Source organism: Harpegnathos saltator, unplaced genomic scaffold (assembly GCF_003227715.2).
Source record: "Harpegnathos saltator strain DR-91 unplaced genomic scaffold, Hsal_v8.6 scaffold25, whole genome shotgun sequence".
Lineage (NCBI taxonomy): Eukaryota > Metazoa > Arthropoda > Insecta > Hymenoptera > Formicidae > Harpegnathos > Harpegnathos saltator.
The window spans coordinates 1,724,422-1,741,809 of NW_020230039.1; the positions used below are offsets into that span (position 1 = coordinate 1,724,422).

The 17,388-nt window shown below is 31.7% G+C and overlaps 3 protein-coding genes, 1 long non-coding RNA gene and 1 pseudogene across 12 annotated transcripts; 3 read left to right on the forward strand and 2 right to left on the reverse strand.

Annotated features, from left to right (window-relative positions):
• Positions 1-2,277: 2,277 nt before the first annotated feature.
• LOC112588585 (putative nuclease HARBI1) lies at positions 2,278-4,095 on the forward strand. Of its 4 annotated transcripts, XM_025298961.1 has the most exons (5): positions 2,282-2,690; positions 2,758-2,893; positions 3,007-3,172; positions 3,429-3,834; positions 3,967-4,095. In XM_025298961.1, exons 3-5 carry the CDS (start codon positions 3,092-3,094, stop codon positions 4,071-4,073), a joined length of 594 nt encoding a protein of 197 aa, XP_025154746.1. In that variant the 5' UTR covers positions 2,282-2,690; positions 2,758-2,893; positions 3,007-3,091; the 3' UTR covers positions 4,074-4,095. The 4 variants fall into 4 exon arrangements, 3 of the variants coding, with proteins under 3 accessions (XP_025154744.1, XP_025154745.1, XP_025154746.1); XM_025298959.1 differs by having other exon boundaries at positions 2,278-2,690; positions 3,015-3,172; positions 3,429-4,088; XM_025298960.1 differs by having other exon boundaries at positions 2,278-2,690; positions 2,758-2,847; positions 3,429-4,088.
• A 561-nt stretch (positions 4,096-4,656) lies between these two features.
• On the reverse strand, positions 4,657-7,066 carry LOC112588587 (uncharacterized). 3 transcript variants are annotated; one of them, XM_025298969.1, is made up of 4 exons: positions 6,792-7,066; positions 6,432-6,540; positions 5,535-5,710; positions 4,657-5,167 (listed from the first exon to the last, which is right to left on the reverse strand). In XM_025298969.1, exons 1-3 carry the CDS (start codon positions 6,892-6,894, stop codon positions 5,641-5,643), a joined length of 282 nt encoding a protein of 93 aa, XP_025154754.1. In that variant the 5' UTR covers positions 6,895-7,066; the 3' UTR covers positions 4,657-5,167; positions 5,535-5,640. The 3 variants fall into 3 exon arrangements, with proteins under 3 accessions (XP_025154754.1, XP_025154752.1, XP_025154753.1); XM_025298967.1 differs by having other exon boundaries at positions 6,792-7,051; XM_025298968.1 differs by lacking the exons at positions 4,657-5,167; positions 5,535-5,710 and adding an exon at positions 5,717-6,200 and having other exon boundaries at positions 6,792-6,983.
• Positions 7,067-7,087: 21 nt separating this feature from the next.
• Positions 7,088-10,291, forward strand: LOC112588586 (uncharacterized). 3 transcript variants are annotated; one of them, XM_025298964.1, is made up of 5 exons: positions 7,088-7,199; positions 7,326-7,519; positions 7,688-8,356; positions 9,821-9,941; positions 10,164-10,291. In XM_025298964.1, the coding sequence occupies exons 3-4, from the start codon at positions 7,762-7,764 to the stop codon at positions 9,931-9,933; spliced, it is 708 nt and encodes a 235-aa protein (XP_025154749.1). In that variant the 5' UTR covers positions 7,088-7,199; positions 7,326-7,519; positions 7,688-7,761; the 3' UTR covers positions 9,934-9,941; positions 10,164-10,291. The 3 variants fall into 3 exon arrangements, with proteins under 3 accessions (XP_025154749.1, XP_025154747.1, XP_025154748.1); XM_025298962.1 differs by having other exon boundaries at positions 7,099-7,519; XM_025298963.1 differs by having other exon boundaries at positions 7,099-7,519; positions 7,715-8,356.
• Positions 10,105-11,998, reverse strand: LOC112588583 (protein ANTAGONIST OF LIKE HETEROCHROMATIN PROTEIN 1-like; annotated as a pseudogene).
• An 869-nt stretch (positions 11,999-12,867) lies between these two features.
• LOC109503758 (uncharacterized) lies at positions 12,868-16,109 on the forward strand. 2 transcript variants are annotated; one of them, XR_003112942.1, is made up of 7 exons: positions 12,868-13,374; positions 13,706-13,906; positions 13,972-14,079; positions 14,196-14,263; positions 14,490-14,559; positions 15,415-15,574; positions 15,716-16,109. It is a non-coding gene; the product is annotated as an uncharacterized LOC109503758 (long non-coding RNA). The 2 variants fall into 2 exon arrangements; XR_003112941.1 differs by lacking the exon at positions 14,490-14,559.
• The last annotated feature ends 1,279 nt before the right edge of the window (positions 16,110-17,388 follow it).

Consider the following 17,388-nt stretch of genomic DNA (forward strand, 5'->3'; position numbering starts at 1 on the left):
TAAGTTGACCTTCAAATGACCTTGAAAATAGGGTCAAGGTCAAAGTCAAGGTTATCATAAGGTAGCTCTTAAACCCCTACAACTTAACCTCCTACAACTTTTATTGAAATCATTTTCCTTGAAACTTAAATACTGAAAAGTTATTAGGGTGGTCCGTTACTTTTGGGACACCCTATATAAGAATTATAATGCAAGAATTCTCCTTCATAAAACATAGAAAAGGTTATTTGTATAATGAATTTATCTTCCTATTCTTCTGTAATATATATATTTTTATTCGTAAGAATAAAAAAGAACAAATAAAAAAAATAAGAATACGTAGACGCGAACACGCAACCTAGCGAGTACCAGCACCGCGTCCAGTCTGCTGCGTCACATCGTCACTTGGAAGTAACTCTGCAAATGTTGAAATAGCGCAATAATTAAAATCGCGAAATTTCAATTTGTAATTTCTCCCAAATGCTTGAGTGTTGCATCGTCTCCGGTTAACAGTAACTTTTGCTAGACCTATACTACATTTCTGCCAAAGCTCGTAAAAATCAGTGACCCCAAGTTTGGCAGTAGCCCTTGTCAGATTATAGCCCAGAAAGAATTAGCCTCGCTCTCGCGTCGCTGAGCGAGAACGAGAGCGAGAAAGAGCGAAAGATATTCTCGCCCGCGTCGCTCGGCGCGCCGACGATTGCCGAGCGCGTGGTCTACACGGATATACTGAGCCAGTTATGTGTGCATGGGGGGGGGGAATCAGAAAAGAGCGGTGGATATTGGCATCGTAGTTCATGTGCACGGTTGTACAGAGGGCGCCTCACACTGGGCTCGGCTAAAAGCGGTCCATGACACCTCTCCTTCTTCTCTCTGATATTACTAACCTTTAGGAATTAAAACTATGTCATCTAGAGGTTTTCGTTGATACTAATCTTGTCTCCGCCATTTTTTGGGAAATTGTCACGTTACCTATCTGGGATAGTGCAGCTTGGCTACATTTGTTATCTACACCAAACGATATTTTGCCACGCAGACATCATTGCTTATCAGACTTACATGGGCATCTTCTTTATATTAGAATCTATGGTCGTACAGAACCCGATTTTGCATTCAGGTTCTTGAAAATTTGTAATAAATGAAAATATAGGCTCGTGTTGCACCGCGGGATGAATGCCTTGTCTGCACAGCAGTGCTGCGAGATCCAGAGAATTTCCGGGCATGCGCATTGAGCGAACGCTGTTGGAGTCTCAGTACCGTATTAATTTAAAGGTATTTTAACGATATGGTGATGATACTATGGATTGAAAATTGCAATCGAATAAATTAAGTAATCTAAATATTTAAGTTGGTCCACTTGTAATTTTCAATCTATACCCCTACAGCACAAAATATTTCTGAAATATTGCAGAAATATTGTAATATTTTAAAATATTGCAGAAATATTTCAGTAATATTGGAATTGTAATATTATGTAACAAATGTTGCAAAATATTATTGCAATATTATTTTGAAATGATTTATTTCTAATATTTCAAAAATATTCCAGAAATATTTTTTTATTATTGTATTTTTCCAAACAGTACATACCTCCAAAGAATGTCTGCAGGACGTTCTTTTTGAGATTCTGTACTGTTTAGGCTGTATTTTGACGAGTGAGTTCCAGTTAAAGATATCCAAGCATGGGGGGGTATGTGATTGGCTTATTGTACCAGGGAATAAAGCGGGAAGCATACACTCTTAAGGCTCGTCTACAATAGCTGTAAGAGTAAGGCTGTAAGGCTGTAACGTAAGCTGTCAGCGAATGAAAATATTTCATTTCGTATCTTGCAACCTTACAGCTTTACTCTTACAGCTAATGTAGACGAGCCTTTACATAAAGGCATAACGTACAACGCATAAGGAAATTAACTAATCAGAGTCTTCATTCCTATTGCTACGATTGAAATGAAGGATACTGATTGGTTCATTTCCCTGTGCGTTATGCATTATGCCTTTATATAAAGGCTCGTCTACAATAGCTGTAAGAGTAAGGCTGTAAGGCTGTAACGTAAGCTGTCAGCGAATGAAAATATTTCATTTCGTGTCTTGCAACCTTACAGCCTTATTCTTACAGCTAATGTAGACGAGCCTTTAGAGTTATAAAGATTCGTCTATATTAGCTGTAAGAGTAAGGCTGTAAGGTTGCAAGACACGAAATGAAATATTTTCATTCGCTAACAGCTTACGTTACAGCCTTACAGCCTTACTCTTACAGCTATTGTAGACGAGCCTTTAGAGTGTGCTTCCAGTTTAACCATAACTGATCTAGGGTGCGTTCGGGGAGCACGCTATTCGCACAATAATAGCGTTTTTCATTGGGAAAATGAGTGCGCACTCAATGCGCACTAGTCGTGGACGATGTGGTTCATTGGGAATTTCAGTGCACATTAAAATCATGCGTCGTGTTTCATTGGAAAATGTAGTGTCGAGTTTTTGCACTTTCGTGCACAAATTCGGCACGAGCTCGGAGAGATGGTGTCGGTTGAGTGCAAAACATGGCGGCGCAGAACAGAGATGTTTTGAATGAACAAACGTATGTGATAATTTCGGATTTCCTTTCATCTTCATCCAGCAGTGATGAAAATGAGTATTTTCTTCGAAATCCGAGGCGAATTGTTCCTAAAATGAAAAACTTTTTGCAAATAGTACATCAATATTCCGATCACGACGTAAGTTTATTGTTATAATTTAGCTTGTGAAAATAAAAGTAGAAAGTAATTTTTATTTTTGTTGTAGTTCAAATCCCAGTTTCGAGGGCAACAGCATATGATATTATAAATAATTTCGAAAATTCGACGTTCTATTCTGGTGATACAAGCCACGGAGGTATTAAACCGTCCTCTGCTGAATCACACGTTTTATCTTTTTTGTGGTAAATTTTACATATACATGTATAGTTTTTAATTCATCCACCACTCATATTATATATATATATATATATATATATAATATTAAAAAGATTTCAAAAAATATTACTTTGTATAGGTTTGCAGGAAATAAAGTGTGCTTAAGAGATGTTGCACAAAGATTTGGAGTATGCGCTACAACGATTTTTCGACAAAATAAAAAAATGATGGATTTTCTATGCGATATAGCTGGAAACGTCATCAAATTTTCTGACAAAGAAAATACTGCAAACGAATTCCTTCAAGTATATTTAATTAATGTATTTTAATGAAGCTAAAGCTAGCAGCCGATTCATAGCTGAATTATGAAAGCAGTAGTTTTTAATTATTATTTAATAAATGTCAATTTCTTGTTAATTAATTATTTAATGCTAAAAATTTTTCTATTATTCTTTAGTTCTAAACAGTGCTTATGCGAATTTACTACTAGTTTCAGCTTTATTGTATTTTATGTATGTTTTTCTAATGAGTTATTTAATGTATATGTATATAAAATTGAAGATTGCAGGATTTCCGAAAGTTCTTGGCTGCATTGATGGGACTTTCATTAAAGTCCGAACGCCAGCCCACAAAATAAAATCGACATATGTAAATAGACATGACATCCCTTCGATAACATTGCAGGGCATATGTGATGCTCGAAAGAGATTTATAGATACATTTACAGGAATCCCGTCGAAAATTCACGATGCGCGCGTACTCAAATTATCAGATATATGCGACGAGTTGCCAGGAATATGTGAAGGCGGAAAATATCACATTCTAGGCGATGGAGCGTATCCAATAAGAGAATGGCTTATTATACCATTTAAAGACTACGGAAATCTGTCTGCAAAGGATAAACAATTTAATAAAATGCTGTCTGCGACTCGAGTATTGATCGAGAATGCGTTTGGACTGTTGAAAGGTCGTTTTCGACAATTAATCGAAGTAGATCTACATACTGTTGATAAAATATCAAAATTTATTACATCATGTTGCGTTTTGCATAACTTATGCATAGACAACAACGATAACTTTGATGTTGATATTGTTATAGAAAACAATGAAGATTATAATAATGAAGGCAGAGGTCAACAAGAAGCTCTATTACGAAGATTAGGGGAAGTAAAAAGAAACCAATTGATGAGTGTACTTTTTCCATGAAATAAAAATTAATACAATATGAAATTATCAAACGTTTATTTGTCCTGTGGCAAATAAGTACATACTTTCCAATAAAAAGCAAAACATATAAAAACAAAGCATATTTTTTTTATAACACGTACATATTAATTATTTTTTCAAAATTCATATATTATATCTCTTATTTATTTCATAAACATGTAATTTTTTAACATACACGCTTTTTCAAAAAGTTTGATTGTAAAATTAAATAACACTGTTTTAAAATTAAATAACACAATAAGTTTACTTTATACTGGTTCATACTTAATAGTCTGAGCAGTACTATATCTTTCGTAAAGTGCGAAAATCAAAATATGCATACGCTAATATTAAAAACCAGTAATATTAAAAACAAAGACATACAATTAGTAAACGTATAAAATTATAAGAGAAAAAAAAATAATTAAAATTATATATCACATCCAGCGTTTTAGTTAGGAACTTTCATATTAACATATGGTTCAGGCTGATTTTACATTAGTCTTTCTTTGGTTTTTTTTAATATTTGCTTGTTTCTGTATCATCTTACTTTAGTTCCCACTACTTTTGTTTGGCGAACAACTCCCGTATTAAATTCAACTTTTCTTGGTGACGTCTTTCTTTTGCCGCTTCTTTATTTTTCCAGTATTCCATCCTTTTATCAATATCACTTGGTTTCGATTTTTTTGTCTTCGGTGGTGAGCTATCAGTAGAATGTGTAGAGGCACTATCATTGCAGATTTCTTGTATTCAATTTAGGATATTTAACGCTCCTTGCATTTCGCAACACCTCGGGCTCAATACTATCGTCCGAATGAGCAATTTTACGCAATTCTTCTTCGAATGGTACATCCTCTCTAGAGCTGCCTGATTTAGAGTTGTTCTCAACTGCTTTTTTTTCCTTTTGAGAACGGTTTTATACCGATTTTCAACTTGAAGAGGAGTTTTTAATACGTCCAACATCGTCAGCATATCTTTTGAAATTTGCGCCCACATCAATTTTTTAGTTTTGAATTTTTTCATGGGACCAATATCCGACATATATGTTTCATATTTATCGAGAAGAAACGATGTTCCTGAATTGCTCCAGTAATCTGAAAATCACGTTGTTTAATGATTAATACAATAGTCTACATTATAGCACCAGTAAACCTATTAGTAGGTATTACAATAATGTAAAAATTTTGTGAAGTCAAAGATTTTAAAAAATCTTTTATATTTTATATTACATTTTTCATATTATATTTATTTCATTTATATTATATTTATATATATTCTATTATACATATATATTGTATGTATTTTATTTGTTAATAACATATTTAGATTATATTTATTAACGTATCATTCTTCGTTTCGTATCGTATTCATTTTCTGCTCGAATATAACAAATACCATATTTTATAGTACATTATCATAGTGCTATGAATAGTCGTAAATGCTTTATTAAAACAGATTTACCGCTACTCTTCTTTCCTTTTTTATCGTACTCCTGCGATTGTGATTCATTCTGATCATATTCCTGTGATTCAAAGGATTCAAACATGAGTGCTTCATTTTCTTTATTCTACTCCGATAGCTGATCTTCATTGCTGCGATTATCACCATGAATATTCGCGTGGAATATCAATTGTTCTCTGTAATACAAAATATATTGACATTTTACACTGCCATATACAGGGTGAGTAAGGATCCTCTGCAACAAACTTAGACAGATTGTTTGGAAAGTCATTCTGATTAAAAAATGTCATATGAATATAGATCCTATTCTTAATATTTACAGACCTCAAATGTTCGACAGAATTTGACAATCACTGCTACGATGGTGTAATAAAAGTAATCAGATTCAGAATAAACACTTTGAACAACTCCTGTAAACTGTCCGCAAGGATACTTGAAGAAATAAATGCAAATTCATTTCATAACTGTACATGTCACCTAAATTTTACAACTTCTGTAACTATGTAAATATTAAGAATAGGACCTGTGTTCATATAACATTTTTTACTCAGAATGACCTTCCAAACAATTTGTCAAAGTTCGTTGCAGAGGTCCTCTGACTTACCCTTTATTTTTTTTTTAATTTTTTTTCTGTTGTGTACATTTGAATTCTGTAGAACTTTGATTCTTTGAAGAAATAATGAAAAACAAGATTGCTTGGAATTAATATATGTATGTAAGAAACTGAAGAGTTCCTGTTTACCCTAAAGTAAACTTACTTATTTTTTTAAAGTAAACTTGTAAAATAAAATGGTAATTATATTTTATAAAATAAACTTTGCTCTTAACTTCTTAATGTGCTTTTTCGGAAGATTTTGATAGCTTGCAATTAATACATCTCAAAAAAATTTTACTTACTCATCTTCAATCACTCGAGATATTTCTTCAATTTTCTGATTTCCATGTAGAACACACAATCCATTTTTAATCACAAGTTTTATATATTGTATGCTATAGGTATCGTCATCTGAAATTAATTGACACAAGAATCAATAATATTCAGTTAATATTCTTTTATGTATATATTTTTGAATATCAAATGAATTGTGTTTTACAAGCTTTACAAGAGGTTATATATGCATTCAAGTTTTTCGAGTAGACAATATCCAAAAACTATTATGTACATAAGTACATATGTCTTTGCCGACAATTTATTTATACTACGGGAATAACCTCAAAATCCAAAATCATGCAAGTCCTATATAATTCTATACTTACTCATTATTTTATTGTATAACTCTGTTTCGCTTGATAGAAGTTTTAACGAGAGCATGTCATTATTGACTTTGAAAGAAATGCTTAATTCTTCTGATTGTTCCATAGTGAAGTTTACGTTAATGCATATATTTTCTTTCAATCCGAGGCGAATCGGTTCTTATGCGCACTCATCAAGTCATGAGTGTTTCATTGGGCGTGCAAAAAAACTTGCACTGTCGGTAAACTCGGGTAGTGTCGCCTAAACTCCACGAGTTCTTAATGCGCACTCAGTGCATCCCAATGAAAAACGCTATAAGTATCTAAGACCGTTCGAGGAGACGCTTTGTGGCGCTATAAAATCGATAATGACATCACTCTCAAAGCAGCGTGACGTCATTATTCGCGCAATTTTTCGCTATCATTTTCGAGGTAGGGCAGCAAATGCTATTAGCGCTAATTGGCGCTTATTCTTTCCTCGAACGCTCGATTGTGCTTTAAAGTGTTAGTCTATGATCTGTTCTTTTTAACTGCTGTTCTTTCCACCAATTACAACAGTGCAACCAGAAAGAACAAACCAATTGCGTCAAAAGTCAAATAAAAACAATTTATTAAACTGTGAGAAACTGTATTCACAATGGCTCAACCACTTAGTTAAATATCTGAAAATGTCGAAATTCATCTTTTAGATGAAAACGATGTGACATACACAATAAAAGTATCGCCAAATGATGCAGCGCGTGCAGAAAATGGTAATTATGATGACAGAGGTTATATAAGTATTCTATATGCTAATAATTATCCAAGTATAGAAGATAGATCAGTTGATATAATGGAAATTAATAAATTAGATTATAATAAAAGAGTGTGATTGATTTATGTCTCCTTTAATATATAGATATTATTCGTTATTCTTTTAGATACGATATTTACTACTTATCTTCTAGAAAGAGCAAAATCACAAGATTCAGATTTTGATGCAGCAAGTCTGTCAATGGAGTCTTCCAATTCTGAGGATAATAATGAATCAATGTTTAAATGGTCTCATGCGGCAATTCTATTGCTGGTAGAAAAGTATCGGCTGCAAAAAAATAACATTGTATCGGGTAAAATGTCCCAGAAAAAAGTATGGAATAATATTGCATCAGTATTATTTGTTAAAGGCTATAATGTCACTGAACCTCAATGTCTTTCAAAATTTCACGGAATGAAACGAACTTATAAATCTATAAAAGATCACAATAGCAAATCAGGGAATAATCTTAGAACATGGCCTTATATGGAAGTCATGGAATCTTTGCTTGGTGAACGATCTATTATGTCATCTCCAGCAATAGCCTCTTCAAGCAGTATGTGTTCTAATTCTAGATCTAATAGAGAATCTAACTTATCAAATGCAAATATATGTAACAATGCAAACTCAAGTAATAAAAATTTAAGCTATTCAAATTGTCGGAAGCACAAGGCACAAGAAAGTACATCAAACATTGCTGAATCAATTTTACAAAGTCGGAAATTGGCTGAGAACAATAATGATCAGAGGCACAAAGAAAACATGGACTTTGAAAAGCAAATGCTAAAATTCATGGGTAAAATTTTAGACAAATTATAAATGTTTTTATTTTAATTTACATGCAACAAAGATAAAACGAAGTTGTAGTACAAATTATAAGATTGTTTCCTTTGTTTTTGATAAAACATATACCATTTATTTTCTTGTTTACTTCTTTTAGTACAATTAATATTTTATTTAGTTTTGTAAAATATAGTATAGTAGCTGGTACATCTATTATACTGTGTTCTGTCTTCCTTAATATTTTAAACATATTCTTAAAATTTGCTTTATTTTTTAATATTAATAATTAATATTAAGTTTATACACATAAGTATTCACTAATGTCTTCCCATTGCAATTTGAATTATTTTGACGATTTTCAACTTTATGCCTATACATACATATTTTTATAATATAGTTAATTAGTTAGATAAAGTTATTACGTAAACATGGTCATAGACGCAACGCATAAAGTTGTGAAAATCGTACAAATAACAGTTATAATAGCAAGAGATTAATAACTTCCTGCGTACATCTGTGATAAATTGAATAATGGTTAAATGCATAAGTGATACTTAATGTTAAGAACACTGATATATAAAATAAGATTTTTCTTTCTATGTTGGAACAATTAAAATGTTTGGTAAATATTTCTGATGAAAGTTATGTGGAACAGAATTACTACATTCAGTTAACTTAATTAGTCTATTATAACAAAATTAATCAATTATATTGATCAGAAAAATAAATTGGTTCATTAATTTTGCTGCTTGGTCGATCGAAAAAGTTAACCAGAGTTAGTGATATTAGTTCTTTATGTATAACTAAGTATTACATTATACTTAGTATTACTTATACAGTGTTACATATATGTAACTTGTTTTTATTTTTATTGTACCTCAAGACAATACAAAGTATTTCATTTTTATTTTGTCGAAGAGAATGATTAATTAATATTAATGCTTGGTCGACCGATTAAGTTAAGCAGGGTTGGTGATATTAGTTCTTTATGTGTAACCAACAATATTACATATATATAACTTGCTTTTATTTTTATTGTACTTCAAGACAATACAAAGTATTTTATGTTTATTCTGTCAAGGGGAGTAATTGTATGTGTTAAAAATTAATTATAAACTATTATAAAACTAATATCAATAACAAAATGTATCTTTCATTTTATTCTTTTACTTTTTGTCCTAAATGAATTAATAACGAAGAGGATGTACTTATTATTTTAGAAGTAACACGGAAATGGCAATTTTTAAATATAATACTATTGTAAAAATAAATAAAGAATTCTTTTATATGTTATACTATCTTAATTTTATTAAACATGTACATATTAGTTTATATCTATGTTACAAAAGTATAAAAGATAATAACTTGTAAACTTCTTTAAAATAAAAAATACATTGCATTCCTAGCAAAATTAGAACTGTTTTAAGATTTATATGAGTCTTATTGGAAGTCTTTGGCTAATTAAATCTCTTTTCAGAACACCTGTTGTATCATCTGCAGCAACTTGACGAGGAATATCATTATCTACTTCATTATTTAATAAAACAATGTCAAAATCATCATTTCTTAGTATACAAATATTATGCATGACACAACAAGCAAGCAATATAATGAGCAATTAAGGCCGGTATTCATAATCGGATCTTAAATTTAAGACCGTCTTAAGTTTATTTTCAGATGCTATACAAATCATTTCATTGGCTATGGGGTATCTGAAAATGAACTTAAGACGGTCTTAAATATAAGACCTGACTATGAATACCGGCCTAAGTCAGTCCGATTCATGGTTGTGTAATAAACTTCTAAATCAACCTTTCAAGGTACCAAATGCTCTTTCAATGGCGATTCGTGCTGAAGAATGGCAGAAATTATAATTTTTTTGTCGTTCAGTCAAATGACCATTATCACGATATGGAACCATTAAATTATCATGAATTTTATATGCAGCATCATCAAGTAAATGGGAATCATCAGGAAATTTTTCTGGGTTACCCAATGCATCTTGAATTTCTGATTGACGAAAAACGCGTTGATCATGCACAGAACCTGCATGTCCAATATAGCAGTGCGTGAAACGAGCTTTGTGATCACAGATCCCCTGAAAGAATATTAAGTACGATATATTCAATATATACAATATAGTGAGGAGGATAAATTCTTCCATCTAATATACTAAGTATATATTACAAACTTGTAGCTGAATGGAATGGTGACCTTTCCGATTAACATAGGCTTCTGGATGTACATGTGGAGATGGGATATTGATGTGAGTACCATCGATAGCTCCTATGACTTTAGGGAAGGAACTAATTACTTCAAATCCTGTCCAAACTTCTTGGATAGCGTTGCCTGTTGGCCATTTAATTAATACTGGTGCTAAATCTGCAAGTATCTTGGTAACTCGACGTGTTGTTAATAAGGCTGTTGATCGACTCATATCAAACTTTTCACATATTGATCTAGGATTAAAAAACTTATGAATGAAAAATGCAACATTACCTTGAGTAGGTCTTATTATTAGATATAATGTACTAACCTGTAAGAATCTGGTGTAGCCATTCGCCAAATAGCAATAAAAAACTGTTTCTCTGGGGAGATCATTCCTAACCCTGGATACTTTATCTTAAGTTTTGGGGCAATTATCAAGAGTACAAACTCAAAAGTGTCTCTGGATATTCTAGATAAGAAGTGTGTAGAACTAAAATTAGTACAGACATACAGCGTATTCGACTGGACCTGGGTTAACCCATGCTGGGTTACATAAACTCAACTTAGGCCCAGTTCCACAATTTGCTTTAAACGGAGTTTAAAGTTAAACCGATGGTTAAAAGCAATTTTAACCATAAAGTATATACTACTGCTTTTAACCATCGGTTTAGCTTTAAACTCCATTTAAAGCAAGTTGTGGAACTGGGCCTTATTAGTCGAACGTATATTATACTATACTATATAGTACATGTTCGACCAATAAGCTGGGTTTATTTAACCCAGCATGGGTTAACCCAAGTGAACCCAAGTCCAGTCGAATATGCTAATAGAAAAATTTAGCTAATTTCTTTCCAATAAATACCGAATATCACTATACTAAACACTTTTTGTTGAAATTTCAAATGACATTATTGAAAAATTACATTACATTGCATTACATTTATGTTATAATTTCTCACGTAACAATGTAAATGTAATAAAATACATATTGCATTTACTTTGCTGCAGTATTTACTGAGCTACCATAAATAAATACATAATGTGAAATATGTTCACCATTCTATGATGTATATATAGAACTTTGAAAATTAATTAAAGATAATTTATCATTACCTAAAATGCGACTTAAATTCTTGATCTTTCCACCTAGGTATCACCTCTTCCACATAATTTTGTAGTCTTGGCAGTTTCTTCCGACGTCCTACTTTTAAATTAATGAGTACATCCAACTCTTCTTCGTCATCAGATGATGAAGACTTTATTAATTCACTCAGAGCAAAGAGTAAAAGACTTAATAATCTTTTTCTTTTTTGGTTATCCATATTTGCACCAACATCAGCCATATTGTAACGATAAATTCACTCAAGTAACGTTCGAGCAGCTCGAAAGCGTAAGCTGCTTATAGTCTCTCCGAACGCATCTATCAGCGTAGCGTTTGTTCCGTGATAGCGTGCTCCCCGAACGCACCCCTAATCATCCCATCACAGTTGCTGTGTCCGTTTTACACTGTGTTGCATCTGTGACCACCCCTATTTTAACTATATTGATAAAAATAATTATAAATGACACACAGTATGTTTATAATTATAATTATATATGTAATTCTGCTTCTATTTTTATTCTATATGTGTCTATCTTAAGTACGCACTAAATGGGAAAGGAAATTGTAAGAATCAAATTATTAAAATGTTATTCTTTAATTTTTATTGTGTCGTAGTGGTATTACAATAAATTCATTTCTTATGTTCTTAAATGTCCACATCTTACACATTATTTGTGTAATACACGAATAAATTAATTTATCATCTTTCACAACGGAAAAAAAGGACAATATTACTGAAGAACATGGTCTTTCATATATGCTGCTAATAATATTGCATTTGTGCCCTACAATATCATTTGTTCCTTTTTCATTATATTTAGAACTCTTACAATTGTCTTATTGTCTAACATAAGAACGTTATTACTTGTATCATCACAGTTAAGATAATACGTGTCCGTTTGCAGTATTTTATATCGTATTATATTTTTAACTGAAAATTCAGGTAAAAGTGGTCCAAAATGATGTTCATATTTTAGTTGACATGTAGGCACGAATAGTTCTTGAAATATTGTAGATTGCCGTTCATTATATCGTCGTGCTATTTGTTGCAAAATATTTCCGAGTTTTCTAATTAATTTTTTAGACCCCCTAAAACATTTTCAAATGGAAAAGCGCTAACTAAAGTTATCCAATACACCATTTCTTCGTACTTCATTACCTAAGTGTAATAAATTGTGCACGTTGTGAGAGACGAATTGTTTTCCAAACAGAATCTGAAAACCTTGCACAAAGTAAGCCAGCAAATAATCCGCGTATTTTATATTTTCGTCATTGGTTATTAATGTTGGACTTATTAGTATTGAGGTTGCAATATGTAGTGTTAAAAAATGTTCATATATATCCCCCAGTGAGCAAAATGAGTGCAAATTGAGCGCAAATTGGCAGCAAGTTCGATCAAAACTTGATGCCAAAACCGTAGCCAACTGTGTCCACTTTAGGCTTGTGTTTTGACATCAAGGCTTGGTGTCGGGTAACTTGTAACAAATTTGCAGCAAAAACCACGCAAGTTTTGTAGCGCATAACTTTGTACCAAATAGGCACCAAATACCGAGCAACACTTGCGCACAAGACACGAGAGCAAATTGGCAGCAAATCCGCAGCAAGCCTTGCACTCAATCAGCTGATCGAGATGGTGGCGACGTGCGTTGGGTTTTAAATAGTTCCTAACCTATAATATATTCTGAAATTTTGATTGAAATTTTTCATTTAAAAAGAGAAAGGTGAATATATAAATAAATATTTGACGAAATAGAAAGTATAATTTATTATATATACATATATATATACATATATACACGCAACGTTACGCCGTGACCATGATGTGTGTGTGTTATGTGCGTGTGTGTGTATGTGCATGAGAGTATATGTAGTATAAAGCACTATCTCTTTATTTATATATAAGTATATAAATATATACAACTCTCTGCGCTGTTAAATAGAAAAACGAACTTTCCGAAAGGAAAAAAACTGCAAGAATACGAAAAAATTATTGATATATTATTGAAAGTTATCTTATCATATATTATTATAACTTTACATTGTATGACTTAGAACTAGACTTGCGAAGTTTGCTTCGCTTATCGAGCTTATAGGGCTCGATTCTGCACTGCATTATATACACATCTACCGACAATTATCGGTATGTTAACGGCATTGCGCAGCTTTTTCGTATAACAAAAAACTGCACAACGCCGTAAACGATACCGATAGTTGTCGGTAGACGTATACAGAATGGAGTCCCAGCGGTAAGCGGTAAGTAACGTCGCTAGTCTGCTTATAATTCATCTATAAAATAACTCAATTATAAATAATTGCAGATGATAAAACTGTATATAATACACCAACTACATCAATTGGAACATGGTCACCATCATTTCATCATTCCAGACGTTCTGATTCTCCTATAGAAGAAATATTAACTGAGGGTAATATTATTGATGATATATATCTCCCTTTGATAACATTTGTTATATAAAATCACATCGCGTGAGCGTACATATTTTTAACAAAAAAAGATATTAAGAGAGCACAATGTTTTCAGATTACAAGAAATTTATGGTTAAAAGTATGGTGACCTTATTAAGAAGAACTAAAAATATAGGAGATCGAGTAAGTAAACTTGAAAATAAAGAAAACGAAGAAAATAACGAAGAAGACTCTGCAATTCCTGTACAAACTGAAGAAGAATTATTAAAATTTGAAGAAAAATTCCAATTAAAAATTACCAAGAAATACCAATTTCCAAGAAAAATTACAAAATCCCAAATTTTTCAAGAAAATAGTAAGCTAAGAAACGATAATTAATAATAAAAATAGTTAATTGAATATTTAACAGTCGACTGTCACTTCGACAATTGTGGGAGGCACTTATCAACTGCATCACAATGCATAGCATAGCAAAATATGTGGGTACTTATTTTTTTTGTAATAATATTTATAACATTTAATAGAAATATATATAATACACTGTGTTTGAAAAATTTTGGACCAACCAATTTGTGCAGATAGAACAGATGAAATTAGAAAAAAGTCAAAATTTTCGAAAAATCGCAATATTATTAACTTATTAATTAAAACGTTTAGGCGAATAAACGCACAGGAAGCTGTAGGCCGGACTCGATAGAAGTATAACGACAATATAAAGACAAATAGATATTCGTAACAATTAAAGATTACAACTAGCTGATTGCCGCTTATATCTTTTTATTGTTATACTTCTATCGAGTCCGGCCTACAACTTCCCGTGCACTCATTCCCCAAACGTTTTAATTAATAAGTTAATATAACTACATAGCAATAATACAACTATATTGCAATTTTTGGAAAATTTTATGACTTTTTCAATTTCATTTGTTCTACCTGCACAAATTGGCTGATCCAAAATTTTTCAGACACTCTGTGTATTAACATTATTAGTTCTTGTATAAAATATTTTCAAACTGAAATACTTTAATAGAAATATGAAATTACATGGATACTCAAAATAATCAAAATATTAAGATTTTGAGTTAATTAAACAATAGTAGTAAAGTAATTGATAATAGTTTCCTACTCTGATTAAAAAACAAAAAAACACGTTTCCTCAGCGAGAAAATACTTGTCCATTGACGAATAATTTCTATTTGGGTTTCTTCTTCTGTTATAGTTTCAGTGCAACTATTTTACAACATGTACATGCTAATTGTCTTTTTTATACTATGTTCTCTTTCATTGAGTTCTCATCCTAAGTATTTTTTTTATTTAATAACCTTATTTTGTAGACTTCCTCTTTGAAAATTATTGGTGGAAACACAATAACGTCAGCTACGAATGCAATTCTTAGCAAATTAATTGAAGATGTACTTGCCATAAAATATAATTGGCAAGGAAAAAAAGGGAAAAAAGCTTTTAATAAACTGTTGACATCAAAATTAATTATAAGTAAATATTTTGCCGGCGCATAACTATATCAATAATAATAATAATAAATATATTTTTATTTATTGTGATTGCCCTAAAATGCACAAAATACAAGGTTATAAAAAAGGGTATATTTAAAAAAAATTTTCTGTTTTATTTTAGAAACTGTACACGTAATGTGTCTAACACAATGCACTGATAAGCAAATAGAAGCTGCCTCAATATGGTTTGCTCAAGCTACATCACGCTTCAAACGTACAGAAGGTAGGAGACAACGAAACAACCAAGAGGCAACAAATGCAGAAAACAATCCAGTAGTACACCCTTACGATGATGATGAAGACTCTAATATTCTATACTTTTATATTTGCTGTTATATTTTTATATTTTTATTAAGGGAGGGTGGGGCACAGAGAGAGAGAGAGAGAGAGAGAGAGAGAGAGAGAGAGAGAGAAAGAGAGAGAGAGAGTGATAGTTTTGGGAAATTCGTTGGTAGAGCCCGTTTTTAAGTTGACAGTCTAATATTTTGATTAATATATTTTCGTTAGGCCTAAAACAAGAATAATCGACTGCGATTGGTCATTTTCTTACAACATAAGTTAACAGTTACATATGGTCAAACAGTATTGGACTTATTTATTCACTCAATCTGTTGCACGCCCTAAACGGATCCGTGTGTCGATGTGTGGGACACCCATATCATGAGTTACTCTTACACACATATATATACATATATATAACTAAACATATATATATATAACAATACAATTACATACATTAAGTTTCTTATAAGAATTTTAATAAATATTTAGACAAATACTTCATCTTGTGCAGTAATAATTATAAATATTGTTATGGGCGGATTTTACCAACTGATTGGTAAACTAATTAATAGTTCAAACATGTGTCTTTACTTATTTAAAAAAAAAATAAGTCGTATGATCTAATTATAAGTTAGCTTACCATTCACGTCGTGAAATACGTTGATTATAATATTTATATTCAATATATTTCAACAACTGACAATGAGTGGAAAACTAACTTATATAGTTATAAATCATGTTTTTCTTTTAAAATAAGCACATATAAATGTTTTAACAATTAATTAGCTTACTACTCAGTTGGTAAAATACACTGAATATGTAACCCTTATATAGCATTCTTTGAATATTGCAGTAACATTTCAGAAATATTGCAGTAACATTTCACAAATATTTCTACAATATTTTTTAAAATATTTCAAAAATATTACAGAAATATTGCTAAATATTAAAAAAAAGCGGACATAACAATATTGCTGAAATATTGCAGACATATTTCTTGCAATATTTTAATCTTACGCAAGTAATATTTCTGCAATATTTCAGCAATATTTCGTGCTGTAGGGGTAGTCTAATACGGGCATAAGATCCCTCGTCTGAAAGAAAATATGAAGGAATTGTAGGATAAAAAGTATCCTCCGTGGATCCTCTCATGCTCTTTAAACCTTCAGTGGATTTTGACACATATGTAGCTCTACGTCACTTCAGGCATGGTGTAGCGTAGAAAATTCTTTGGATCTCGCAGCACTGCTGTACAGACGTGGCAAGAACGTGGCAAGCACGTCGCTGTGACGTCAACAACATTACGTTCGTAGTGACGTGCTTGTCACGTATGGTGCAGTCAGGGCATTTATTCAAATTATTTAATCGATTTTTATTTTGACTTTTTTTCCAAAAAAAGCGCTCTGTACGACCCTGCGGACGTTTCTCCTGATTGCAAATATAATACATATAAGGTGATTCTCTCCGTATTTTGTTCATATTTAGTAATATAATTTTGCCTAGTTCGCGGGT